This window comes from Mauremys reevesii, linkage group 25 (assembly GCF_016161935.1).
Source record: "Mauremys reevesii isolate NIE-2019 linkage group 25, ASM1616193v1, whole genome shotgun sequence".
Lineage (NCBI taxonomy): Eukaryota > Metazoa > Chordata > Testudines > Geoemydidae > Mauremys > Mauremys reevesii.
Genome location: NC_052647.1, coordinates 12,890,997 through 12,917,352, shown reverse-complemented (window position 1 = coordinate 12,917,352; position 26,356 = coordinate 12,890,997). Strand labels below are relative to the sequence as shown.

Sequence of the window (26,356 nt, the reverse complement as noted above, 5' to 3'; positions counted from 1 at the left end):
TGGGGCACAGGGGTAGGTGTGGGGCGCAGTGTATGTGGGGGCACAGGGGGTTTATGGGATACAGAGGGCATGGTGTATATGGGATACAGGGGTACATGGGGTGGGGCACAGTGGGATGCATGGGATACAGGGGCATGGGGTGGGGGGCACAGGGGGGTTTATGGGATACAGGGGGCACAGGGGTGTGTGGGGGGATACAGGGGGGTGTATGGGATACAGGGGGCACAGGGGGGTGTATGGGATACAGGGGGCACGGGTGAGTGGGGTGGTACAGGGGGTGTATGGGATACAGGGGCACAGGGGGTGTATGGGATACACGGGGCACAGGGGGGTGGGAGGCACAGGAGGGTATATGGGATACAGGGGCATAGGAGGTGCAGGGACATGGGGGTAGGTGTGGGGGCCCAGGGGTGTGGGGGCACAGGGAGGTGTATGGGATACAGGGGACATGGGGGTAGGTGTGGGGGCCCAGGGGTGTGGGGGCACAGGAGGTGTATGGGATACAGGGGCACAGGGGTGGGGGCACAGGGGTGTATGGGATACAGGGGCACAGGGGTGGGAGGCACAGGTGTGTGGGGGCACAGGTGTATGGGATACAGGGGGCACAGGGGTGGGGGCACAGGGGTGTATGGGATACAGGGGCACAGGGGTGGGAGGCACAGGGGTGTGGGGGCACAGGGGTGTATGGGATACACGGGGCACAGGGGGGTGGGAGGCACAGGGGTGTGTGGGGGGCACAGGGGGTGTATGGGATACACGGGGCACAGGGGGGTGGGAGGCACAGGGGTGTGTGGGGGCACAGGGGTGTATGGGATACAGGGGCACAGGGGTGGGAGGCACAGGGGTGTGGGGGCTTAGGGGTGTATGGGATACAGGGGGTAGGTGTGGGGGGCACAAGGGGTAGGTGGGGGGTGGGGCACAGGCCGCTCAGCCCCGCCCCCTTGAGCTACCGGAAGCGCCCGGACCCTTTAAAGGGCGGGACCGGCCGGAAGTGCCCGGCGCGCTGAGGCTGCTGCACCGGCTGGGCCGGAAGTGCCGTGTCCACGCGGGGAGGAGGCGGCGGCGGCGGCGGCGGCGGCGGGATGGGGCGCGAGGGCAAAGTGCGGGGTCTGGGTCCGTGGGGCGGCCGCTGAGGCGGTGGAGGGAGGGGGAACATGGGGGGTGCTGCACGTGGGGTCCCGGGGGGTCGGGAGCGGGGGGGGCATGGGGGGTGCTGGACGTGGGGAGATGGGGTCCCGGGGGTGATGGTGGTGGAGGAGCATGTGGGGGCAGGGTGGGGAGATGGGGTCCTGGGGTCGGGAGCGGGGGGCATGGGGAGGTGCTGGACGTGGGGGAGATGGGGTCCCGGGGGTCGGGAGCAGGGGGTCACATGGGGGTGCTGGACGTGGGGAGATGGGGTCCCGGGGGTGATGGTGGTGGAGGAGCATGTGGGGGCAGGGTGGGGAGGAGGGGAGATGGGGTCCCAGGGGGGCGGGAGCGGGGGGGGCATGGGGAGGTGCTGGACGTGGGGGCCCTGCTGACCCCCTGCTCCCTCCTCGGCAGACCAAGAACCAGAAGCGGGCGCGGGCGGCCGCGCAGCAGCGGGCCCAGGAGCAGTTCGCCTCCGTCCCTCACTCCTTCGTCTTCCACCGCGGGCGCGTGGGCCGGAGCCTGCAGCAGCTCATCCTGGACGTGCGGCGGGTGATGGAGCCGTTCACAGCCAGCACCCTGCAGGTGACCCCCCCACTGCCGACCGCCCCACGCCCAGGGGTCCCGGCCCCTGCTGCCGGGTCCTGCGACACCTGCGGGTCCATGGAGGCCAGGCTTCGAATTCAGTGCGGTGCCGGCAGGACTCCTGGGTTCTGTCCCAGTGCCAGGAGGGCTGCGGGGTCTAGTGAGTTAGAGAGGGGGTGGGGTGGGAGCCAGGACGCCGGGGTTCTCTCCTGGCTCTGGGCAGCGAGCACAGTCTCTGGAAATGCCCCTTTTCAGCCCCTGCAAGTGCAGGCCACAGGCCCCGGGGTGAGTGTGGCAGGTAGCGACGCTTGCTGTCTTCCAGGTGCGGAAGAAGAACTCGCTGAAGGATTTTGTGGCGGTGGCAGGGCCCCTGGGCGTGACGCACTTCCTGGTCTTCACCAAATCCCCCACCAATGTCAACTTCGTAAGTGGTACGGCGGGGGCTGGGGGGATTTGGGAGAGCCTGTGGGGCTGGGGGGAAAATCCTCAGTCCCCTGGCTCCGTGCCTGGTCAGGCTGGAACAGCTCCCTGGGTTCAGAAAGGGGCAGGCCTTGCAGGGAGGCGTGGGCCTGGCTGGGTGACGTTCCTTCCCCTGGGCGCTCCCAGGGTGGGGCTCAGCACCGGATGCAGCTGATGAAGCAAATCTTACTGAGCACGCTCTGTGATTTCAGTTCCAAAGTAAACGCACTGATGCATCCATCCCGCTGGGCAGAGCGAGAGGAGCAGACCCGGGCAGCCTGCTCAGCTCCGAGCCTGGCACTGCCCAGGTGGGCGGGTGCTGTGGTGCTGACCTTACCCTGACTCCTGGGTCTGTCTATCTCTCCTGCAGAAACTCGTGCGTCTCCCGGGAGGCCCAACGCTGACCTTCAAAGTGACGCAGGTGGGTGCTGGACCCATTGGGCTGGGCTGGGGGTCCGGAGCAGCCCCCACCCCTGTTAGTTTGGGATTAGCGGGGGCCAGTTATTCCTGCGTCCTTAAATCCCAGGCCAGCTAAACGTGTGTGGATTGTGGGTGTCCAGGTCTGAGCTGGGCCTGTGTAACTCCGGGGGGGGGCTGCCCTGGCTCCGCCGTGCGCTGCTGAGCACAAGCTGGGGCTGCCCGGGGTGACGCCCCCTCCCCGGCCCAGCTAGTCAGCACAGAGCCCCCCCTTGCCTCTCGCCAGTGCCCTGACCCCCTGCTCTGCTCCGCCCTCCAGTACTCGCTCATCAAGGACGTGGTGTCCTCCCTGAAGCGCCACCGCATGCACGAGCAGCAGTTCACCCACCACCCGCTGCTGGTGCTCAACAACTTCGGCCTGCAGCAGATGCACGTCAAGCTGATGGCCACCATGTTCCAGAACATGTTCCCCTCCATCAACGTGCACAAGGTGGGGGCGCTTGGGGGGGCCCCCCTGCCTGTGCTGCAGGAAGTATGGGGTTCCCTGGGGGCTGGCAGGGTGGAGGGAAGCCCTGCTGTGGCTGGTGCTCGTCTCTGGTGCTCACGGCCTGCGGCTCTGCCCCCAGGTCAACCTCAATGCTATCAAGCGGTGCCTGCTGATCAGCTACAATGCGGACTCCCAGCTCCTGGACTTCCGGCACTAGTAAGGGTCTGCGCTGGGGACGGGTGGCGGGCAGGGCCCAGGCAGATGGACTGGGCTGTGTGAGAGGGGAAGGGGGGCTCCGTCTCGGCAGGCGACCCCTACAGCTCTGCCCGGCTGGATGCTGGTGATGAGGGTATAGTCTGCTGATGGCTCGGTGATTTCATCCTCCAGTAAACGCTCTGAGGCATCCAGGGGGAGGGACCTGGGGCGGGATCGTAGCCAGCCAGACGCACGCTAGCAGCTTGCTGTCTTTGAGCAGCTCCTGCTTCCCGGCTGTCACCTGAATCCCTGGCGGCTCAGAGCAGCAGGCGTATAACCTGGCTCCCTTTGGCACATCCACACGGGGCTCAGCCCCGTCCCAGCAGTGGGGGAGAGCAGGGTGTGCGGGGATGGGCTGTGCTCCTTGCTCGGCTGGCTGCAGGGCCTGACCGGAGCTGGAGCAGCTGTGGAGCGCTGGGTTCGAATCACCTCGCAGTTCCCCTGGCGCTGTCTCCCACCGTCCGTTCCCTGCCTTTGCCAGGCTCCCCCGGCTGGCAGACCTGCTAAGCTGGTCAGTCCCGTCTGCCCTTCCTGAGCCCCTTCCGGTGCCCGGAGCTGGGTCCCTCTCGGCCCCTCGCAGGACCCCTCCGGAGACCCCCCGCCTGCTGAGCTGGGTGACCTGGTGCGTGACCCCTCCCGTCTCCTCTCCCCCAGCAGCCTGCGGGTGGTGCCTGTGGGGGCGAGCAAAGGCCTCAAGAAGCTGCTGCAGGAGAAGTTCCCCAACATGAGCCGGCTGGAGGACATCAGTGAGCTGCTGGCCAAGTGAGCGCCGGGCCCTGCGGGCCAGGGGCCGGGCGGGGGAGGTGGCAGTGCAGGGCCAGGATCTGAGACACTGCAGCGCCTGGCGGCTCAGAGTCAGCCCTGCCCACCGCTCCCACGGGCAGGTCACCCTGCGTCGCCCGTTGTCAGTGCCCCCTGAGCTTGGGCACCAGGAGCTCAGTGCCTGGGGCTTGGGGACTTCCCACGGGGCATGGAGCTGGGGGGGGAGGGGGGGCTCTGAGGCTGCACTTGTACAATGGAGCAGTGTTTGGCTTAGAGTGGGGGTGGGGGGCTGGGAGCCCGGACTCCTGGGTTCTGTCCCGGCTCTGGGAGGGGAGTGGAGTCTAGGAGGTTAGAGCGGGGGGCTGGGAGCCAGGACTCCTGGGCTCCCTCCCCGGCTCTGGGAGGGGAGTGGGGTCTAGTGGTTATAGCGGGGGGGAGGGGGGGGGCTGGGAGCCAGGACTCCTGGGCTCTCTCCCTGGCTCTGGGAGGGAAGTGGGGGCTGGTGGGTCGGTGCAGGGCTCTGCCAGGTTGTGTGGTGACGGGCTGGGTTTTCCCCGCAGGGACATTAACCTGTCGGAGAGCGAGGCCGAGCAGGACGGGACCCACAATATCCTGGAGCTGCCCCAGGTGTACGCGGGCCGGGGGAACATGAAGGCCCAGCAGAGCGCCGTGCGGCTCACGGAGGTGTGTGCTGCCCGCAGGGGCGGGGGGCGGAGCCAGGGGCAGGGGGCGGAGCCAGTTGGCTCGGTGTGATGACAACGGAGACCTTGATAGAACCGTGATCTTCAAAGTAAACGTTCTGATCCGGCCAGGGGGCTGCGTGGGAGGCCGGGAGGGCTCCACACCCCCTGCCTGCTCTGCCTGAGCTCCCAGCTGGGGCCTGCCCTTGTCTGATGGATTCTGTCGCCTCCCTCGCAGATCGGGCCCCGAATGACCCTGCAGCTCATCAAGGTGGAGGAAGGGTTGAACCAGGGCAACGTGCTCTACCACAGCTTCAGTAAGTGCCAGGCCGGCGCCCATCGCCCCCTCCGGGTCCGCCAGGCCCTCGTCACTCCCGTTCTCCGCCAGTGAGTGGCGAGTTCGAATCCCCGGGCTCTGTCCCCACTGAGCCCCTCCCCCTTTCTCCCCCCCAGTTCTCAAGACGGAGGAGGAGCTCCGGGCGGCCCTGGCCAGGAAGGAGGAGCGGCTGCGGCTGAAGGCAGAGCGGCGCCGCAGGCAGGAGGCCGACGTGCAGCGCAAGAAGGAGCAGCGGGAGGCCCACAGGTGAGCGGGAGGCCCCCCCATCCCTGTCCTGTCTGGGGGCAGCAGCTGGCCGGGGTTGGTGGTGGGCGGGAGGGAGAGGAGCCTGGTGCATGCTGGGAGTTGTAGTCCCCTCAGGGCCTGACGCTGGTGCTTTGGGGTTCAGGAAGCAGAGCCTGGCAGGGATCAAGAGGAAGCAGCAGCAGGGGGAAGATGGCGACAGTGGTGCTGAGGATCCTGGGATGCCGGAGGGCCAGGACCCGGCCAACCAATCGGACGACGACGCGGAATATTACCGGCAGGAAGTGGGCGAGGAGCCCGACGCAGGTGAGTCGTGACCCCAGACGAGCTGTGCTCGGACCTGGGCTGCTGGCACTGCTCCCAGCCCGGGGGACGGGGGGAGCCAGGGTCCCCGAGTCTCCACGCCGGGTGCAGCTGATGATGCAAATCTTCCTGAGTGTGTTCTGTGAGTTCAGTTCAAAGTAAAGGCACTGATGCCCCCGGCAGAGCCCCGTCCCTAGCCCCACGGCTGTGCAGTGCCTTGCAGCTGGGATAGCTGGAATTGAAGCCTAGCTTTGGGGATGGGGGGGTCCCATCTTCAGCCAGCTCTGCTCTCTGAGCCCCTGGTGCTCGGGGTGCAGGGAACGGAGCACGGATCCCTTGGTGGCTGGTTCTGGTAACCCACCCTGGGGCCATCTCGCAGTGCCCAGTGGGTGGGTGATTGCCTGGTGCCCCATTTCCCCTGCCTGTCCTGGATCGTGACTCTCCTCCCTGGTTCTCCCGCATCTCTAGATCTGTTCCCCAAAAGCGCGAAGAGGAAACCTGGGCCCCCGTGCTCCCCCCAGCCCAGCAAGAGACTCAGACCCAGCCAGCCTGGGAAGCAGCCTGCCAGCCGCAAGGCAAAGCGCAGGAGACCCCCTGGCCAGCCGCAGAGGGGCGGGCGCAGCCCCAGGGAGCCTGACCGGAACTCTCAAAGGCCTGGCCAGCAGAAGGACCCACGGAGCCCCAAGGGCCGCGGGCAGCAGCGAGGAGCACGGAGTCCAAAGCCGAAAGGACCCAGGCATCCGGGGCAGCAGGGAACCAAGCGAGGCCCTAGGCTCCCTGGCTCCAAGTTCAAAGGGCCGGGGAAGCCGGGGCTGCGGAGGAAGCAGGCAGCCCAGGGGAAGGGGGGGCGCCAGAGGCCCCGGGCCCCCAAGAAGGGGCAGCACTAGCCCCCCGGACATCTGCCTTGTTCCTAAACTGGGGGAAGGGAGGGGGGTGGCTGTTCAATACACCACTCTGCATTGCTACCCTGCTCTGTGCGCGCTGGTGCTGTGTGCGGGGGGGGGGAAGCGCCCGCCCCTCCCAGCCAGGGCTGGGGCAGCCCCTGCTCAGGCAGGGCCAGTGCTGCTGGCTGGGTGCTGTCAGCCTCTGAGCTGCGCGGGGGGCAGGACGGGATCTCTGGGCGGTTCCCTGCCCCTCCCTGATGTGGCGGAAGGCTGGAGGGCAGGGTGCTAGGCCCTCCCACTACCCTCTGGCTGGGGGGAAGGGGTGGAGCAGCAGCTTCAGGCTGCAGCCAGCTGCCAGCAGGAAGGAACACCCTGCTACTGCTTCCCTCTCCAGCCCGTGGCGGGTCCCGCTGCCCCCGGGGTGCAGCGCAGTGCCAGATGAGGGGGCTGGGGGGCATTTCTGGGTGTTCTCAGGCGGGGGGCTTTAAGCCAGAGGGCCATGCTGCACTGATTGCTGGGGGGTTGGGTGGGCGATGCCATGGCCTGCTGCTCACGGGGCGGTGGCTGCTGAGGGCCCCTGGAGCAGCAACCCCCATCCATGGTGCTGTGTGTGTGTGTGTGGGGGGGGAGATATGGTTCTGGCCCTAGAGCCCCCGCTGGGCAGAGTGGGTGCATGGGGGGAGAGCTGAGCCCCCTGTGCTGCAGGGGGGGAAGGTGAGTGACTAGCTGGGGGGAGCAGAGCAGGGGGAGCCCCAGGGAGCATCGCAGGGGGGAGGCACCGGCTCCCAGGGGTGGGGGGAGCAGATGTGGCTCTGGGGCAGGCCCAGGCCCAGGGAAGCACAGGGTGGGGAGAAGGTTCTAAAGCATGAGAGTGTCCCTGCCCCGGGGGGGTGGGGGGCAGCAGTGATGGAGCTGGGCCAGCCCCTCCCGGTTGGAAATGGGCAGCGCTGCTCCCAGGCCGGTAACTCCTCACTTCAAGTCTCCTGGTTAACGTTGCTGAGCAATTAGGGAACAGGCTCGTTTGGCAGCTGCCTGCTTTGCCCACCGCTGGCAGGAAGAGCAGCCCCTTGGAGTGAGCGGGTGGGGGCTTGGCACCAGGGGGCACTGGCAGCCCCCCCAGCAGCTCCCCTAAGTTCCCTGTGCTGCAGCCACCCAGCAGGCTCCCAATTGCTGACAGTTCCCCCCCCCCCCGCCCCCCCATGTGCTGCTCCTGGCAGCCTCCTGCCTGCTGTATGGGGGGAAAGGGGGGCTAATGTCAGGGTATCCCCATCCCCCTGCTCCTGCACCCCACTTACCCCATTTCCATAGCGTGGGGAGGGACACGACAGGGTTCAGGCAGGTCTCAGCTTGCTGAGCTAAGTAACAAGGCCGGGTACTTAGAGTGAGGTCAGCTACTTCAAGGGGAAACGTGGCCACATTCAAAGCGCTGCCGCGGGAGCGCTCTGAAGTGCGCGTGTGGTCGCTCTCCCAGCGCTGCGGCACGGGTTACGCTGGCGCTTCGCTGCGCTCAGGGGGGTTCACCCGAGTGAGAAAGTTGCAGCGCTGTAAGGCGCCAGCGTCTCACTATAGAGTCTTTTGTCTGGTGAAAAAAATTTCCCTGGCACCCAACCCCCTATTTACATTAATCATGTGGAAATTGGATTCGCTTAACATCGTGTCACTTAAAGTCACATTGTTCAGGAACAGAACTGTGTGAAGTGAGGAGTTACCGTCCTCAGCTGCAGCCCGCTGGTCCCTCGGGACAGACAGTCCAGCTGCTTTCACCTGCAGTGGCCCGGGGGGGGGGGGGGGGCATGATGCAGGGGACTAGCCCTGGCAGCTGCACTGGGTGCACCCTGTGTTCAACCTGCACCGGCTGGGCCCCTCCAGCTGCAGCAAGCAGGGGAACAGACTTGCCAGGGCAGCGTGTGAAAGTCACACCCACCTCTCCCCGCCTAGGCAGGGACCCTCCGGCCACTTAGCACCCCCCTGCTGCAGCAAGCAGGGGAACAGACCTGCCAGGGCAGCGTGTGAAAGTCACACCCACCTCTCCCCGCCTAGGCAGGGACCCTCGGTCACTTCCCCCCCCTGCTGCAGCAAGCAGGGGCCAGACCTGCCAGGGCAGCGTGTGAAAGTCACACCCACCTCTCCCCGCCTAGGCAGGGACCCTCGGTCACTTCACCCCCCTGCTGCAGCAAGCAGGGGCCAGACCTGCCAGGGCAGCGTGTGAAAGTCACACCCACCTCTCCCCGCCTAGGCAGGGACCCTCAGACACTTCACCACACGCTGCAGCAGCAGCAGCCACCTCAGCATCCGGCCTGCAGGGTGAGCTCAGCCCCAAGGTGCAGGCAGGGACCCTCTAACCCAGCCCCCCCCCCTCCCCCTTTGCCCCAGGATGGCTGTTCCAGGGCCTGCGGGGCAGGGGGCCTGCAATGCTTCCTTCAGCACCTTCCAGGAGCACCTGTGGCCAGTGCTGACGGTGGAGTTCTTCCTGGCCTTCGCCGGCAACGCCGTCGCCATCTACCGCTTCGTGGCGCACGAGCGCACCTGGCACACGGGCATCGTGTACTCCTTCAACCTGGCCGTCAGCGGCCTGCTCTACGCCCTCTCCCTGCCCTTCCTGGCCGCCTACTACTACCCGCCCAAGCACTGGCGCTACGGCCCGGCCCTCTGCAAGCTCGAGCGCTTCCTCTTCAGCTGCAACCTGTACGGCAGCATCTTCTTCCTCACCTGCATCAGCCTGAACCGCTACCTGGGCATCGTGCACCCGCTGCTGGTGCACGGGCGGCTGGAGCCGCGCCACGCCAAGCTGCTGAGCGGCGCCGCCTGGCTGCTGGTGGCCGGCCTCTCCGCCCCCACCCTGCACTTCTCGGAGCTGCAGCCCCGGGGGAACTGCACCGAGTGCATGGGCAGCGCCACGGACGAGCAGCTGCCCCAGTACCTGCCCTACAGCCTCTCGCTGGCGGCCGTGGGCTGCGGGCTGCCCTTCCTGCTGACGCTCCTCTCCTACGCCGCCATCCTGCGCACCGTCTGCCGCAGCCCCCACATCACGCCGCTGGAGAAGCGCAAGGTGGGGAGGCTGGTGAGCGTGGGGGTGGCCCTGTACGCTGTCTCCTACCTGCCCTACCACACCCTGCGCAACCTCAACCTGCACCTGCGCCAGCGGGGGCTGCAGGACGCGGCCCGGACCTGCCGGCACGCGCTGCCCGTCCACTCCGCCTACCAGCTCAGCAAGATCCTGGTCACCCTCAACATCTGCGCCCACCCGCTGCTCTACGGCGCCCTGGCCGACAGCATGCGGGGCTGCTGCCGGGCCCCCCGCGGGCAGGACAGGGGCCAGCCGGCCGAGAACATGGCGCTCCAGGCCCGGGGCTGACACCAGGGCTGCAACCAGACCATGCAGGGGGTAACAGCAGCTGCTCCGGCTGCCTGACCCAACCTGCCCCAAACTGGGGGGGCAGCTCCTCCCTCCCCCCAGAAAGGGCTGCTTGTGAGACACCCCCGTTACCGCAGCGGGGGCTGGGCTCCTGCGAGATCAGCCATTAAAGCAGAGTCTGAGCTGGCTGCGGTGTCCTGTCGCTCTCTTACAGCACCTGGGCCGGCTGCATCCGCACCCCCTGCCAAGCGGGAGCAGAGCTCAGAGCCGCCTGGTTCCTGTGCCTGTCACCACGGCCCCCCCAGCCCAGCAGGGCCGTGAGCCCCCCCACGCTGCCGACTCTGCGCCCGTCACACGGCGCTGGAGGCGGAGTCAGGCCCCACCACCCCCCGCTTCCTCCCCGGCTGAGACACGCGCAGGGGGGCTGGCCCAGCCCCCCCAGGCGGGGGAGGAAGTGAGACTGCCACACGCCTGCTGGGATGAACCTTTATTAACGACCGAGTCTCCCGACAGCATGAGCCGCTCCTGGCGCAGCAGCAGGCCGGGCGCCGGCCTCAGTTGGTGGAGGGTCTGTGGGGGGATGAGGGGTGTTAGAATGGGAATGAAGCTGGGGGTCAGCTCTACCCTCCCCACCCCCCATGGGGCAGCAGCCACAAGGGCCCCCCCCGCACCCAGCCCAGCCCAGCCCAGGCACTCACTTGGCCCACTCCACGTTGAGGATGAGGTGGTCGTAGCCGAAGCCGGAGACGCCGGCGATGGCGCGGGCAGCGTCCTCGCGCCGGTGGAAGCTGATGAAAGCGAAGCCCTGGGGGAGGAAGCAGGCGGTGAGAGCAGGGTGGGGGCTCCCTCCGGTCCCTGGGACCCCCAGAAAGAAGGGGGGTTGGGGGACAGTGCCCGGCATGGCCTGGTCCCCCCCCCACCCCAAGGCCTCACCTTGGACTGCCCCGTGGTCTTGTCCTTGGCCAGGTAGATCCTGGAGATGGAGCCGAAGGGGCGGAACAGCTCCTGCAGGTCGGTCTCCCGCGTGTCCTCCGACAGGTTGGTGACCCGGATGGTGGCGTTGTCATCGGCTGGGGAGAGGGGGCTGGGTCAGGGCAGCCAGCAGCGTGGTGCTGCCAGAGCCCTGGGGAGCCGGGACCGGCGCAGAGCGCGTCACACGCCCTGCAGGTGCCGTCAGCCCCTCTGCCCATGGGGAAACCGAGGCACGGAGCTGGGCGTGAGTCCAGGCTGCCCCCCAAGGAGTGGCGGGTCTGCAGCCCGTGGGGGGCGCCAGGCCCCAGCACTTACCCCGACGGTTGGGCTGCATGGACTCCCCGCGGCGGCTGGCTCCGTCCCGCAGGCTGGGCGGGACGTACTTCCCCGTCTTGCTCTGCTGGGCCTGGACCGGCTCCGGTTCTGGGAGAGCAGGAACACGGGGCTTTGAGTGGTGCCCGGATCCCACCCACGCCCACCTCTGGGGACCTGCCCGCCCCATCCCCCACCTCTGGGGGCCTGCCCGCCCCACGGATCCCATCCGCGCCCACCTCTGGGGTCCTCCCGCCCCATGGCCAACGGATCCCACCCGTCGCCCACCTCTGGGGGCCTCCCGCCCCATCCCCCACCTCTGGGGACCTGCCCACCCCACGGCCAACGGATCCCACCCGTCGCCCACCTCTGGGGGCCTCCCGCCCCATCCCCCACCTCTGGGGACCTGCCCCACAGCCAACGGATCCCACCCGTCGCCCATCTCTGGGGGCCTGCCCGCCCCATCTCGCCCCTCTGGCGACCTGCGCGCCCCACTGTTCCCACCCGCGCCCACCTCTGGGGGCCTCCCGCCCCATCGCCCACCTCTGGGGGCCTCCCGCCCCACGGCCAACGGATCCCACCCACGCCCACCTCTGGGGACCTGCCCGCCCCACGGCCAACGGATCCCACCCGTCGCCCACCTCTGGGGACCTGCCGCCTCATTGCCCACCTCTGGGGACCTGCCCGCCCCATCCCCCACCTCTGGGGACCTGCCGCCCCACGGCCAACGGATCCCACCCATCGCCCCCCTCTGGGGACCTGCCCGCCCCACGGCCCACGGATCCCACCCGACGCCCACCTCTGGGGGCCTCCCGCCCCACGGCCAACGGATCCCACCCGTCGCCCACCTCTGGGGGCCTCCCGCCCCACGGCCAACGGATCCCACCCATCCCCCACCTCTGGGGGCCTCCCGCCCCATCCCCCACCTCTGGGGACCTGCCCGCCCCACGGCCAACGGATCCCACCCGTCGCCCACCTCTGGGGGCCTGCCCGCCCCACGGCCAACGGATCCCACCCGTCGCCCACCTCTGGGGACCTGCCCGCCCCACGGCCAACGGATCCCACCCATCGCCCACCTCTGGGGACCTGCCCGCCCCATCGCCCACCTCTGGGGACCTGCCCGCCCCACGGATCCCATCCGCGCCCACCTCTGGGGGCCTCCCGCCCCATCGCCCACCTCTGGGGGCCTCCCGCCCCACGGCCAACGGATCCCACCCACGCCCACCTCTGGGGACCTGCCCGCCCCACGGCCAACGGATCCCACCCGTCGCCCACCTCTGGGGGCCTCCCGCCCCATCCCCCACCTCTGGGGACCTGCCCGCCCCACGGCCAACGGCTCCCACCCCCCGCCCACCTCAGGGGGCCGGCCCGCCCCATCGCCCACCTCCGGGGGCCGCCGGCCCCCGGGCCAACGGATCCCACCCGTCGCCCACCTCTGGGGGCCTCCCGCCCCATGGCCAACGGATCCCATCTGTCGCCCACCTCTGGGGGCCTGCCCGCCCCATCCCCCACCTCTGGGGACCTGCCCGCCCCACGGCCAACGGATCCCACCCGTCGCCCACCTCTGGGGGCCTGCCCACCCCATCGCCCACCTCTGGGGGCCTGCCCGCCCCACGGCCAATGGATCCCACCCGTCGCCCACCTCTGGGGGCCTGCCCGCCCCACGGCCAACGGATCCCACCCGTCGCCCACCTCTGGGGGCCTCCCGCCCCACGGCCAACGGATCCCACCCATCGCCCACCTCTGGGGACCTGCCCGCCCCATCGCCCACCTCTGGGGTCCTGCCCGCCCCACGGATCCCACCCGCACCCACCTCTGGGGACCTGCCCGCCCCATCGCCCACCTCTGGGGACCTGCCCGCCCCACGGATCCCACCCCCCGCCCACCTCTGGGGACCGGCCCGCCCCTTCCCCCACCTCCGGGGACCTGCCCGCCCCACGGCCAACGGATCCCACCCGTCGCCCACGTCTGGGGGCCTCCCGCCCCATGGCCAATGGATCCCACCCGTCGCCCACCTCTGGGGGCCTCCCACCCCACCGAACCCACCCAACGCCCCCCGCTGGGGGCCTCCCGCCCCACGGCCAACGGATCCCACCCGTCGCCCACCTCTGGGGACCTGCCCGCCCCATCCCCCACCTCTGGGGACCTGCCCGCCCCACGGCCAACACTGGGGAGCCCCCCTGCACCCCCTCCCTAGGGGCCTGCCCGCCCCATCCCCCACCTCTGGGGACCTGCCGCCCCACAGCCAACGGATCCCACCCATCGCCCACCTCTGGGGGCCTGCCCGCCCCATCGCCCACCTCTGGGGGCCTCCCGCCCCACGGCCAACGGATCCCACCCGTCGCCCACCTCTGGGGGCCTCCCGCCCCATGGCCAACGGATCCCACCCATCGCCCACCTCTGGGGACCTGCCCGCCCCACGGCCAACGGATCCCACCCGTCGCCCACCTCTGGGGGCCTGCCCGCCCCATCCCCCACCTCTGGGGACCTGCCCGCCCCACGGCCAACGGATCCCACCCGTCGCCCACCTCTGGGGACCTGCCCGCCCCATCCCCCACCTCTGGGGACCTGCCCGCCCACAGCCAACGGAACCCACCTGCCGCCCACCTCTGGGGCCTCGCCCCATGGCCAACGGATCCCACCTGCCGCCCACCTCTGGGGGCCTCCCGCCCCATGGCCAACGGATCCCACCCGTCGCCCACCTCTGGGGGCCTGCCCGCCCCATCGCCCACCTCTGGGGGCCTCCCGCCCCACGGCCAACGGATCCCACCCATCGCCCACCTCTGGGGACCTGCCCGCCCCACGGCCAGCACTGGGGACCTGCCCGCTCCATCGCCCACCTCTGGGACCTGCCCGCCCCATGGCCAACGGATCCCACCCGTCGCCCACCTCTGGGGGCCTCCCGCCCCATGGCCAACGGATCCCACCCATCGCCCACCTCTGGGGACCTGCCCGCCCCATGGCCAACGGATCCCACCCGTCGCCCACCTCTGGGGACCTGCCCGCCCTATGGCCAATGGATCCCACCCGTCGCCCACCTCTGGGGGCCTTCCGCCCCATGGCCAGCACTGGGGAGCCCCCCTGCACCCCCTCATTAGGGGCCTGCCCGCCCCATCGCCCACCTCTGGGGACCTGCCCGCCCCACGGCCAACGGATCCCACCCGTCGCCCACCTCTGGGGACCTGCCCGCCCCATCGCCCACCTCTGGGGGCCTCCCGCCCCATCGCCCACCTCTGGGGGCCTGCCCGCCCCACGGCCAACACTGGGGAGCCCCCCTGCACCCCCTCCCTAGGGGCCTGCCCGCCCCATCCCCCACCTCTGGGGGCCTCCCGCCCCATCCCCCACCTCTGGGGGCCTCCTGCCCCACGGCCAACGGATCCCACCCGTCGCCCACCTCTGGGGACCTTCCCGCCCCACGGCCAACGGATCCCACCCATCGCCCACCTCTGGGGACCTGCCCGCCCCATGGCCAACACTGGGGAGCCCCACTGCACCCCCTCCCTAGGGACCTGCCCGCCCCATAGCCAACACTGGGGAGCCCCCGCTGCACCCCCTCCCTAGGGACCTGCCCGCCCCATAGCCAACACTGGGGAGCCCCCGCTGCACCCCCTCTCTAGGGACCTGCCCGCCCCATGGCCAACACTGGGGAGCCCCACTGCACCCCCTCCCTAGGGGCCTGCCCGCCCCATGGCCAACACTGGGGAGGCCCCACTGCACCCCCTCCCTAGGGGCCTGCCCGCCCCATAGCCAACACTGGGGAGCCCCACTGCACCCCCTCCCTAGGGACCTGCCCGCCCCATAGCCAACACTGGGGAGCCCCACTGCACCCCCTCCCAAGGGACCTGCCCGCCCCATAGCCAACACTGGGGAGCCCCCGCTGCACCCCCTCCCTAGGGGCCTGCCTGCGCCACGGCCAACACTGGGGAGCCCCGCTGCACCGCCTCCCTAGGGACCTGCCCGCCCCATAGCCAACACTGGGGAGCCCCACTGCACCCCCTCCCTAGCGACCTGCCTGCCCCATAGCCAACACTTGGGAGCCCCCGCTGCACCCCCTCCCTAGGGACCTGCCCGCCCCCTAGCCAACACTGGGGAGCCCCACTGCACCCCCTCCCTAGGGACCTGCCCACCCCTCAGCAACACTGGGGAGCCCCACTGCACCCCCCTCCCTGGGGACCTGCCAGCCCCATAGCCAATACTGGGGAGCCCCACTGCACCCCCTCCCTAGGGACCTGCCCGCCCCTCAGCAACTCTGGGGAGCCCAGCTGCGCCCCCGCCCCCCGTGACCCTAAGAGCCTTTAAGCACCCAAACGGCATCTGAAAGCTCCACAATCACCAGCGACCCGCTGGCTGGTCGGGCTGCATGGAACCAATCTCCCGTGGAGGCCGCGGCTCAAGCCGCCTGCCCGAGGCCAAGGGATGGGCACTGCCCTGTCTGCAGGGACCAGGCCAGCAAGCGGAGGAGAAAGCGCCACAGCTCGCCGACAAGCAGAGGACAACAGAAGGGCGGTTGCATCTAAGGCAAGCGAGTGATCACGCCAGCGGAGAGCGCAAAGGGGCCTGACTTGGCGCCTGCCCCCAAAGAACAAGCAGCCGGCAGAGGGGCTTTGCCTGGGTTCCTTTGCAGAGGTTTTTGGGATGATGGAAGGGGACAAGGGGGTCTGCAGCCCCTGGATCCAGGGGGGCAGGGAATGTTTGGGCTGGCAGAGCAGGGAGTTTGCTGGAGGCAGGCGGGCTGGGGTAACACAGGGCTCCCCGAGGAGAGCGGCCCGGCGCCACTGCACCGGGGCTGGCTGGGGCTCACACTTCAGGCACTGGCGGACGAGATTTGTAAGGGACTCGGAGCGAGACGCCTGGGAAGAGGCAGAGCTGGCCTCAGCTTGGGGGTTTCTGGTGATTTGGGGTGAGGCAGCAGAACGAAAGGAAGGATGGAAACGAGCAGCAGCAAAACTGCCAGGAAGTTGGAGCTGGCCAGATGGGGGCTGCGCAGAGGAGGTGGCTGTGGGACGTGGGGCGCTGAAAGGAGAGCGGAGAGGGGGAGGCAGGAAACAGGGGCCCACCAGCGACTCATGGCCTGAAAGCAGCAGCAGCCCGGGAGAAGGAAAGGCAGCCAGGCTGAATGAGGGGGCACAGCTCCCAGGTTTCCCCAATCCCCACAGCATGCCCAGACGGGGGGGTTCGAAGAATCCATCACCCCTTCTGAGACTGACTCGAGCACAAGGGAGTCCCACGCTGGGCGACCCACTGGGCGCGGACAGGCTTTGAAATACGCGCCTGAGCAGAACCCGCCGAAGCACCAGCTGAGTCCGCCCGTGCGCGGGGCGGGCGATTTATCCAAGAGACGGGCAAGGGGGCAGAGACGCCCCCGCTGCACCCCTCCCCCTCCATTGGGGAGCCCTGCTGCTCCCCCCGGCCATCCCCCACCTGCCCTGTTCACCCCCCGTGCAGCGACCCTGCCCTGCCCAGGCCCACGGGGCCGCCCGCACCTCCTGGCAGCTTCTCCTTCTCGCCTGTGGACAGGCCCAGCTGCTCAGCCAGCTCCTTCTGCATGGGGCCCAGCGTGTCCTTGTAGGGGCAGCGCGTCGTCCAGTGGTCGCCCTTGCAGATCCGGCACGACACGATCTTCTGCCCCTTCAGCTTGTTCATGGGGTCCTCCTCCTCCTGGCAGTTCAGGTCCTGCAGCAGATGGGGCAGCGCCGTCAGCCCCAGGGAGACCTCCCTGCTGGGAGTGGGTGTCCTCCACTGGGGCTCCCCCGTCCCATTCCCACCCCACTACCCCAAAGCCGGCGAGCCGAGGCTCCCCTCCCATCCCAGAGTAGCCCAGCTCCTGCCTGGTCCCCAGCTCCTGCCTGGACCCTGCCTGGTCCCCTCGAGATCCCATTAGCCACCCAGGGACCTACTTCACCCCCCCAACCCCCCAGTCGGCCCAGCCCCCACTCACCTCCTTGCTGGTGATGAAGGTCATGAAGACGTCATCGCTCACCGTGGTCGTGGCCACATTGGGGCCCGGAGCGTCAAATTCAGAGTTGCCGAATTTCTTCCAGTTCTGGGCGAGAGCCAATGGTCACAGCAGGTGTTGGGGAGCTGAGGGGCTGATGGGGCCCTGCTCTCCCCCCCCCCCACTTCCCTGGGCCTTGCTCCCTCTTGCAGGGCCCGACACCAAGTGCCCCTAGTAGCCCCACTGGCTCTGACCCCTTGCCCCAGCTCAGCAGCCCCCACTGCCCAGCGTGAGGGGAGCCGCGGGGATGGGGGGAGGGCGAGATGAGGGAGGAGGCAGAGCCCTGGGGTGAGCTGGCAGGCCTGGGAAGCATTTCCCAGCCCCCTGCACAGACAGCTGCTACGCCGCCCCCAAGGCGAACGGCCTGTGCTGATTAACCCCTCGTGGCCCTGCTAGCCCAGTGCCGAGCCCACTCACCTTCCGCCGCGCCACAGCCTTGGAGGCCTTCCTGGTCTCGATTCGGAAGGTGCGGATGATCTGCAGAGGAACGACAGAGCCAGTGGCTGAGCGCCATGGGGGCAGGCGGGGTCACGGCGTGCCAAGGGGAGCGGTGCTGACGCTGGGCCCGCAACCAGATGCTCCAGTTGGAGACAAGCTTGGCGGCTTCGCTCCAGCTCCAGCCGCCATCTGCCCCGCCTGCATTCCAATGGGGCAAAAGGCCGCAGGACGGGAACCCCGCCCGTGGGTGCTCTGCGAGTGGGGGATTCCTAGTGGGGCCGGTCCTTGCAAGTAGGCGAAAGTGGAGGGAAGGGAAAAGCAAACGAAGCCGCCCAGTCAGGGGAGCTCCACTGCTCAGGATGCATGGCCAAACCCCCGGGAAGGGGCCGTGGGGAGCGATCCAGCCCTGGGAACGGGAACAGGCTGGCTCGGACCCAGTGGATTTCGCAGCGGGAGCTGGGGAGGATTCCAGCCTGGAGCCCGGTGCACCGTGGGGCCCGCTGGCGTCCGCTCTCCAGCCCCACCACTCACCTTCACCTTGCGCCCATCCTCCTCCTCCCGGTACTCGGTGATGGTTTTGATGTTCCCGTTGATGAGCTCTTTTGGGGATGGGAGGGGACCTGCAGAGGGAAGGGGGCAGGCTGGTGAGACAGCTGCGTGACCGGGTGTTCATGGCGTGGGGTCCTGTGCTCCGGCTCTTACCTCCTTTCAGCAGCTCAACATCTGCGCTCAGGTCCCTGCTCAGGGGGGCATCTTTCAGCCCCCCGTTCGAGGGGGTGTCCTTCAGCCCCCCGCTCAGGGGAAGGTCTTTCAGGGGGAGGTCCTTCAGCAGCTCGCTGGTGATGCATTTGTCTGGGGAGGGGAAGCAGCTGTTATGCCTCTGCGAGATCTCAGAGCTGAGCTAACAATGGGGGTGGAGGGCCGGGAACGAAGTCCCCCCCACCCCCACCCCGTGGGCTGGGGATCGGAAAGGCTGCACTGCCACCCCGGTTCAGGGCACACTCAAGTTCTGCAGCAGAGCCCCCGAGGGACTGCACGGGTGGGAATCTCACGTCCCAACAGGGTGTGGGGGCCCCATGGGGAATCACCAAGCCCCGACTAGGGCGGCCCAAGGAGCAGAGCTGCCACAGGGGATGAGGGAAAGTCCCCTGTGCAGGCTCTGACCATATTCCCTCTAAGTTTTTTACATCCACACGCAGAACAAATTTTGTTATGTGCAGCAATATGGAGGTGATGTGTGGCATGACTGGGGCTGAGGGGTTCAGAGTAGGGGGTGAGGGCTCTGGCTAGGGGTATGGGCTTTGGGGTGGGCTGTAGGGTTGAGAGGTTTGGGGTGGGGTTGAGGGGCTCAGGGTGGGGTGGGGCGGGGTTTGGGGTGGGGAGGACTCAGGGTGGGGGAGGGGTTGAGGGGTTTGGGGTGGGGTTGAGGGGCTCAGGGTGGGGTGGGGCGGGGGTTGGGGTGGGGAGGAATCAGGGTGGGGAGGGGTTGAGGGGTTTGGGGTGGGAGAGGGGATCAGGGTGGGGGAGGGGCAGGGGGGTTTGGGGTGGGGGAGGGGGATCAGTGTGGGGTGGGGATAAGGGGTGGGGGCTCAGGGTGGGGGTTGGGGTGCAGGCTGCCCGGGGCTGTGGGGTTGAGAGGTTTGGGGTGGGGAGGGGCTCAGGGTGGGGAGGGGTTGAGGGGTTTGGGGTGGTGTTGAGGGGCTCAGGGTGGGGAGGGCGGGGCGGTTTGGGGTGGGGAGGGGCTCAGGGTGGGGAGAGGGTTGAGGGGTTTGGGGTGGGGGAGGGGGCTCAGGGTGGGGGAGGGTGGGGGAGGGGGCTCGGGGTGCAGGCTGCCCCGGGGAGATCAGACCCCCCCAGCTCTCCCGGCGAAGCAGCTTAAAGGGAATTTAGGGTTAAACAGAGCGAACAAGTGAAGTGTTGGGGGCGGGACCAGCCTCCCCAGGGATTTCCTGGCTCCAGCCCAGCGGGGGCCTGGGGGTGTCCGCGCGGGGCGGGGGCTTCTCACCGTCATCTCCCTCCTCCTCCACCTGGTCGGCCCAGCTGGGCTTCGAGCTGCGGAGACAGAGAGTCAGAGACCGCCGGCCCCCCAACCCCGCGCCCGCCCCCAACCCCCTGGGCCCCAAATCCCCTGGGACCCCGGCGCCCCGCCCCAAATCCCCCGACCCCTCACCCCGGGGCCCCGGCCCGGCCCCGCCCCTCACTCGTAGTCCCCGTCGGCATCGCGGCGATGGCGGCGCCTCACGCAGCAGGACTCGGCCTCGTTCGCTCGCGCAGACCGGAAGCGGAAGGGCGCGCGGGGCAGCGAGTCCCGGGCTAGAGCGTCCCCGGAAGCCGGGACCAGCGAGCCGCCCTGGCGGCCGGAGGGGGAATCGCAGCGCGGCCGCGGGGCGTCACGGGCCCTCTGGCGCGCGGTGCATGCTGGGGGCGCGGCGGCCGCGATGCACGGCGGGAGCCGCGGTGCCTGCTGGGACATGGAGTCCCACGGGCCGCTACCTCGGCACCAGAGCGCGCTGCATGCTGGGAGTCCCGTCTGAGGGAGGGAGCCGCACTGCATGCTGGGAGCCGCACCTGGCCGGGTTGGGGGTCGCGCTGCATGCTGGGAGCACCGCTGAGGGGGTCGCGCTGCATGCTGGGAGCCGCACTGCATGCTGGGAGCACCGCTGGGGGTCGCACTGCATGCTGGGAGTCCCGCCTGAGGGGGGGGGAGCCGCACTGCATGCTGGGAGCCGCACCTGGCCGGGGTGGGGGTCGCACTGCATGCTGGGAGTCCCGCCTGAGGGGGGGAGCCGCACTGCATGCTGGGAGCCGCACCTGGCCGCGGTGGGGGGGCCGCACTGCATGCTGGGAGCACCGCTGAGGCGCCCCCTGCAGGCTGGCCCTGCTGCTGGAAGGGGCTGTGGGCAGGATCCCACCAGGGGTGCCAGCTTCATTCCTGGAGGCTCCATCTCCTGCCACTCGTTAATGCCTGGAGAGTCCAGGACAACCCTGGAGGGTTGGCAACCCTGGATCCGGCCTCGACCATGGGGCCCCCTTGCCAGGGCCGCAGGGACACGGGCTGGGGGTGCCGGAGCCGAGCCCAGGCCCGAGGCAGCGCCTGTGCGACGGGCGTCACTGCGCCAGGCCCCATAGCCCCCGAGTTCCCCCGGCGTGGGCAGAAACGTAACACGAGACCCGCGGGGAACCCGGGGGCAGGGAAATGAGTCAGAGTGAGCAGCTGAGAAACAACTTGGCTTCCAGCCCTGGGGAGCGGCCTAGCTGCAGCCTGTCCACCCCTCCAGGGTACAGCTCGGCCCCGGCTGAGAACAGGGCTTAGGGGAGTTCGATCGCAGAGGCAGTGGATAACCCAGCCGACCCCACACAATAGTACCCAGGCGGCGCTAGCGGGAGCGCTAGATTCACTGCAGGAAGCTGGAGGAGTCTCTCCAACTGTCACTAAGCGTTGAGACTCCCAGGGGGCGGGGGGATCAGGAAGCAAATGGAGGTGCGACCAGCCTCTCCTGGGCCAGGATAACTTTCCTCTTTACAACATACAACTGTTTTTTTCTCTTTCCTTTGAAGGGTAGATGGCAGCAGAACTGCAGCCAGGGCCTGGCGGAAGTCGTCATGCTGCAGTCACCGGACTGCGTGTGCGGCTTTCGGGCACTAGCTAACGTGGCCTGGAAAAGGAAGGGCAGAACCTTGCATTCCGCACAGACGGGGAGTTTGAAAGGCAACTGAAGAGGGAAGCACCCACTTCCCCCTGATTTTCACTGGATTTGAATCCTTCACACCCCATAGAGCCCCTCTGAGAATCCCAGCCTGCGTGGCTTGTAGAATCGCCCACACCACACCCACAAGCTACCCAGCAGAGTCTGCCCTCTCTCCTGACCCCTTTTGGATCAGGATGTGCAGACGGCACCATGTGAGTTCTGGATTAACCGCTTGCAAGGCCAGACCGGAGCACGGTGATCGAGTGAGCTGGAGCCGCCTGAGCAGGGCATTTCCCCCAGTATAGCTTTTAGAAAACCAGCCCGTCGTGATCTAAAAGTGGTCAGTGATGGAGAGTCCAACCCCCACCCTTGGGAAATTGGTCCCGGGGTTAATTACTCACTGTGAAAAATCCAGTCTGGATTTGTCTAGCTGTCAAACTCTGAAGCACTCTGGGACAGCTGAGTGCTGATTTGCCACGTCCCTTGGAAATAAAAGGAAGCTACGTTTCCCTCTGTAGCTAACCAGGCTCTGTGACCCTAGCGTCCCACTGGGCAGGTTTATTGAAGAGACAGACAGACAAGAGTCTTGTTTGAACGCTCGAGGGATGTTTCTAAATGAGGACGATCCAGGGAGCCCAGCTCCCGTTCTGAAGCAGTTTAGTGTCCTGTTTCCTTCCGGCAGCTATTAAGAAATGCAACACAACCCTACGGATCGTGGGATGTAGCTAGGATACAAGGATTCAATCATCCCAGGACACGGTGGGGTCGGGGCCAGATTCTCAGCAGGTGTAAAGTGGAAGCTTTTCAGACTGTGCCGCTCTGACAACTGCCTTCATGGCCAACACAGCAGGGGCGCTCGAGCAAACAGCAGGCACCGCGCAAGAGTCCGGCCGGAACAGACTCAGGCCAGCATGAGGGGGTCGTGCTGCACACGCTCCCCGGTGTCTCAGCGCATCGTGCATGGGAGACGTGGTTTAAGGATGCACAACGCCACGGCAGCAGCCGGCTTCAGTTAGCCAAACCCGTCAGGTTTTCATTCCTCCCTTGGCGGACACGGCAGAGCCTCCGGGCAGCAAGAGCCAGGTGAATGCTACCGACCCCCAAGAGCAGCTAGTCAGACATCAGTCCTGAGAATCCGCCAGACCCATCGCAAACAGTGCTGGACTTTGCACCTGTTAAACCACATATCCCCTTCTCTGTCCGTGTCTCCGTGTCTCTGTCCCGGGGCCCTTCTCTGTCCGTGTGGGAGGCCTAGCGAGCGCGCAGCTAAGGGCCGACTGTCTCCCTCTCTCGCCCGCGTAGACAGCCACACGAGCAACCGGTCCCGCTGGAGTCCAGTGGGGCCTTAGACACCTACAGCGCCTGGTCTCCCTACAGAGACATCTCGCTGCTGAGAGGCTTCCCTCCCTAGCACTCTATGGGGCGCCCTACATCGTCAGTCCCCTTCTCCCAGGAGCAGCTCAGGTGCAGTGGTGACCTCATCCCCAGGAACCCCGCCCATCGGGAACCTCAGCGCTGCCTGGGGCAGAGGCAGGGTCGCATGCAGGCTCCTCGGCCACGCACACTCCAGCCAAGCAGCAGCTTCCAGTCACTCCCTAGGCTCTTCTGTGCCTCAACACGCACAGAGCCAAGGTCGCCTCTCTCTGCACAGCCTCCAGTGCCAGAAGGGGAAGCGGGAGAGACGCTCTGGGTATAATTTATAGGAGAGATTTATTTGAAGAAATATTACAACATATAAAAACTACATAAAGTATTAATTTCCACTTTATACAAGTGGTTGATTATTTTCAATACAATGCATAATAAAAACATCCTCCTTAAAATCCAGAATGCACGGTGGGGGCACTGCACAGCCGAGCACTAAAATGATTAGTAGCTGATAATTTGACCATCACATACAGCTTCCAAGGTCAGCCAAGGAGACGAACACTGGTCATGAGAACAGCTGAACGGAGACAGACCTCATCATGTCATCGAACAAAACAAACAAAAATCAGTGCATGTTTGGAAGTCCAGGGGCCAGAACGAGGAGGTGGGAGATTTACACGCTAGTCCAGAGTGTCCATCTTTTCTGGTTTGCTGTTATCTGTGAAGGAACAAGAGGCAGGCTGCTCGCTGGCCCTGCACGACAGCAGAGTCTGGCCCCCCCTCCCCCAGCTCAGCTCCACGTGTGAAGCAAGGCTGAGATTTTCAAGAGCGACTAGCGATTCTGGGGGCCACACCTGGGACCTCTGAAAGGGTCGGAGCAGCAAGAAGGGCTTTCCCCCTGGAAAGAAGGCGTTTTAACGCAAACAGCCCCAAATCACCTGAGTTTGGAGAACACTGTTCGTTCTACGGGGTTTAGCAGCACGGCAAGGCAGGCGAACCCTGGCTCCCTAGCAGCCCCTCCTCGTTACATGCAGCCAGTGGCTCGTCCCCTGAGCCTCCCCACCTAGAGCTGCTCTGACGGACACGAGGGGGGAACATGCCAGCACCGGCTGGAGAGCAAGACTTGATTCCGGGACTGAAATGGTTCCCGGGAGGGCAGATTATTCAAGCGCAATTCCAGCTTGGGACGGTGTCAAAGCCCAGCGTGCACTGCCCCGAAAGGGGGCAGGAGTTACCAAGTCCCCTGCTGAGATCAGTAGCTGCACGTTACCGAGCTGAGGCTGCCACCCGTAACCGAGATGCGCCCGGCAGAGCGGCTCGTGCGCTGGCTGCTTTGGGCCTACAGAAGGGGAGCGAACAGGAGCCATTTCCCGCTTCCCTCAGCGCGAGCACAGACCAGCTAGGAGTCCATGTGCCCCGAGATACCTGTGGCCTCCTCCTCTTTCATTTTCGCCAACACACACGACTTGATCTCCAGCCCGATGGATTTCGCCAGAGGCGGAGGCACTGCGTTGCCGACCTGTGATGAGAGGCGGGGGAGCCGTGAGCTCTGTGCAGATCCAGGCCACGTAACGTCGGGTAAGGGCAGCAGAGCTTTCACGGCCTCCGCTGCAATCACCTGCCCAATGACCCCATTCTGAGCCAGCCTCTCTCCTTCCAGACAGGAACCCAGAGTAGCCTCCGTTGCATTAAAGGCCGGGGCTCCGACCCTCCACCGCACTGCACCGTGCGCAGTCATTCGCACTGGCCCCACACCGATGTGAACGGAGGAGCGGGGATGGAGGACTGGCCCTGCTGCACCACACCCACCAGGTGCAGGGCAACCGGCCCGCCCAGCACCTTGCCCCGCTCCCCAGTTGATGAGCTCTTTTGGGGATGGGAGGGGACCTGCAGAGGGAAGGGGGCAGGCTGGTGAGACAGCTGCGTGACCGGGTGTTCATGGCGTGGGGTCCTGTGCTCCGGCTCTTACCTCCTTTCAGCAGCTCAACATCTGCGCTCAGGTCCCTGCTCAGGGGGGCATCTTTCAGCCCCCCGTTCGAGGGGGTGTCCTTCAGCCCCCCGCTCAGGGGAAGGTCTTTCAGGGGGAGGTCCTTCAGCAGCTCGCTGGTGATGCATTTGTCTGGGGAGGGGAAGCAGCTGTTATGCCTCTGCGAGATCTCAGAGCTGAGCTAACAATGGGGGTGGAGGGCCGGGAACGAAGTCCCCCCCACCCCCACCCCGTGGGCTGGGGATCGGAAAGGCTGCACTGCCACCCCGGTTCAGGGCACACTCAAGTTCTGCAGCAGAGCCCCCGAGGGACTGCACGGGTGGGAATCTCACGTCCCAACAGGGTGTGGGGGCCCCATGGGGAATCACCAGGCCCCGACTAGGGCGGCCCAAGGAGCAGAGCTGCCACAGGGGATGAGGGAAAGTCCCCTGTGCAGGCTCTGACCATATTCCCTCTAAGTTTTTTACATCCACACGCAGAACAAATTTTGTTATGTGCAGCAATATGGAGGTGATGTGTGGCATGACTGGGGCTGAGGGGTTCAGAGTAGGGGGTGAGGGCTCTGGCTAGGGGTATGGGCTGTGGGGTGGGCTGTAGGGTTGAGAGGTTTGGGGTGGGGTTGAGGGGGCTCAGGGTGGGGTGGGGCGGGGGTTTGGGGTGGGGAGGACTCAGGGTGGGGAGGGGTTGAGGGGTTTGGGGTGGGGTTGAGGGGCTCAGGGTGGGGGTGGGGCGGGGTTGGGGTGGGGAGGGGAATCAGGGTGGGGAGGTTGAGGGGTTTGGGGTGGGAGAGGGGATCAGGGTGGGGAGGGGCAGGGGGTTTGGGGTGGGGAGGGGATCAGTGTGGGGTGGGGATAGGGGTGGGGGCTCAGGGTGGGGTTGGGGTGCAGGCTGCCCCGGGGCTGTGGGGTTGAGAGGTTTGGGGTGGGGAGGGGCTCAGGGTGGGGAGGGGTTGAGGGGTTTGGGGTGGTGTTGAGGGGCTCAGGTGGGGAGGGGCGGGGCGGTTTGGGGTGGGGAGGGGCTCAGGGTGGGGAGAGGGTTGAGGGTTTGGGGTGGGAGGGGCTCAGGGTGGGGAGGGGAGGGGGCTCAGGGTGCAGGCTGCCCCGGGAGATCAGACCCCCAGCTCTCCCGGCCAAGCAGCTTAAAGGGAATTTAGGGTTAAACAGAGCGAACAAGTGAAGTGTTGGGGGCGGGACCAGCCTCCCCAGGGATTTCCCGGCTCCAGCCCAGCGGGGGCCTGGGGGTGTCCGCGCGGGGCGGGGGCTTCTCACCGTCATCTCCTCCTCCTCCACCTGGTCGGCCCAGCTGGGCTTCGAGCTGCGGAGACAGAGAGTCAGAGACCGCCGGCCCCCAACCCCGCGCCCTGCCCCAACCCCGGGCCCCAAATCCCCGGGACCCCCGGCGCCCGCCCCAAATCCCCCGGACCCCTCACCCCCGGGGCCCCGGCCCGGCCCCGCCCCTCACTCGTAGTCCCCGTCGGCATCGCGGCGATGGCGGCGCCTCACGCAGCAGGACTCGGCCTCGTTCGCTCGCGCAGACCGGAAGCGGAAGGTCGCGCGGGGCAGCGAGCTCCGGGCTAGAGCGTCCCCGGAAGCCGGGACCAGCGAGCCGCCCTGGCGGCCGGAGGGGGAATCGCAGCGCGGCCGCGGGGCGTCACGAGCGTCACGGGCCCTCTGGCGCGCGGTGCATGCTGGGAGCGCGGC

General features: G+C 67.4%; 3 protein-coding genes and 1 long non-coding RNA gene across 4 annotated transcripts; 2 read left to right on the top strand and 2 right to left on the bottom strand.

Annotated features, from left to right (window-relative positions):
* Window positions 1–1,030: 1,030 nt before the first annotated feature.
* Window positions 1,031–6,950, top strand: PPAN (peter pan homolog). Its single transcript, XM_039514083.1, has 12 exons — window positions 1,031–1,100; window positions 1,543–1,713; window positions 2,036–2,137; window positions 2,543–2,593; window positions 2,909–3,079; window positions 3,216–3,292; window positions 3,986–4,093; window positions 4,654–4,777; window positions 5,012–5,090; window positions 5,227–5,356; window positions 5,499–5,659; window positions 6,125–6,950. Exons 1-12 carry the CDS (start codon window positions 1,083–1,085, stop codon window positions 6,541–6,543), a joined length of 1,611 nt encoding a protein of 536 aa, XP_039370017.1. The 5' UTR covers window positions 1,031–1,082; the 3' UTR covers window positions 6,544–6,950.
* Window positions 6,887–10,331, top strand: P2RY11 (purinergic receptor P2Y11). Its single transcript, XM_039514101.1, has 2 exons — window positions 6,887–6,978; window positions 8,914–10,331. The coding sequence occupies exon 2, from the start codon at window positions 8,915–8,917 to the stop codon at window positions 9,893–9,895; it is 981 nt and encodes a 326-aa protein (XP_039370035.1). The 5' UTR covers window positions 6,887–6,978; window position 8,914; the 3' UTR covers window positions 9,896–10,331.
* A 36-nt stretch (window positions 10,332–10,367) lies between these two features.
* Window positions 10,368–20,181, bottom strand: EIF3G (eukaryotic translation initiation factor 3 subunit G). The gene is made up of 11 exons (XM_039514086.1): window positions 19,814–20,181; window positions 19,618–19,664; window positions 18,315–18,464; window positions 18,144–18,232; window positions 17,592–17,651; window positions 17,118–17,222; window positions 16,663–16,852; window positions 11,183–11,290; window positions 10,829–10,965; window positions 10,594–10,700; window positions 10,368–10,465 (listed from the first exon to the last, which is right to left on the bottom strand). The coding sequence occupies exons 1-11, from the start codon at window positions 20,164–20,166 to the stop codon at window positions 10,450–10,452; spliced, it is 1,362 nt and encodes a 453-aa protein (XP_039370020.1). The 5' UTR covers window positions 20,167–20,181; the 3' UTR covers window positions 10,368–10,449.
* A 2,811-nt stretch (window positions 20,182–22,992) lies between these two features.
* LOC120390978 lies at window positions 22,993–24,816 on the bottom strand. The gene is made up of 3 exons (XR_005591184.1): window positions 24,639–24,816; window positions 24,095–24,188; window positions 22,993–23,387 (listed from the first exon to the last, which is right to left on the bottom strand). It is a non-coding gene; the product is annotated as an uncharacterized LOC120390978 (long non-coding RNA).
* Window positions 24,817–26,356: the final 1,540 nt, after the last annotated feature.

What these genes read in the sequence shown, in the direction of transcription:
- PPAN (XM_039514083.1), top strand. An exon ending in TCACAGCCAGCACCCTGCAG is followed by an intron (nt 1,714 to 2,035) that starts GTGACCCCCCCA and finishes GCTGTCTTCCAG; the next exon opens with GTGCGGAAGAAGAACTCGCT. An exon ending in TGACCTTCAAAGTGACGCAG is followed by an intron (nt 2,594 to 2,908) that starts GTGGGTGCTGGA and finishes TCCGCCCTCCAG; the next exon opens with TACTCGCTCATCAAGGACGT.
- P2RY11 (XM_039514101.1), top strand. Translation starts at nt 8,915, where the DNA reads ATGGCTGTTCCAGGGCCTGCGGGGCAGGGGGCCTGCAATGCTTCCTTC.
- EIF3G (XM_039514086.1), bottom strand. Translation starts at nt 20,166, where the DNA reads ATGCAGTGCGGCTCCCTCCCTCAGACGGGACTCCCAGCATGCAGCGCG. An exon ending in GGAGGAGGAGGGAGATGACG is followed by an intron (nt 18,465 to 19,617) that starts GTGAGAAGCCCC and finishes TCCCCTCCCCAG; the next exon opens with ACAAATGCATCACCAGCGAG. An exon ending in AGGATGGGCGCAAGGTGAAG is followed by an intron (nt 17,652 to 18,143) that starts GTGAGTGGTGGG and finishes GTTCCTCTGCAG; the next exon opens with ATCATCCGCACCTTCCGAAT.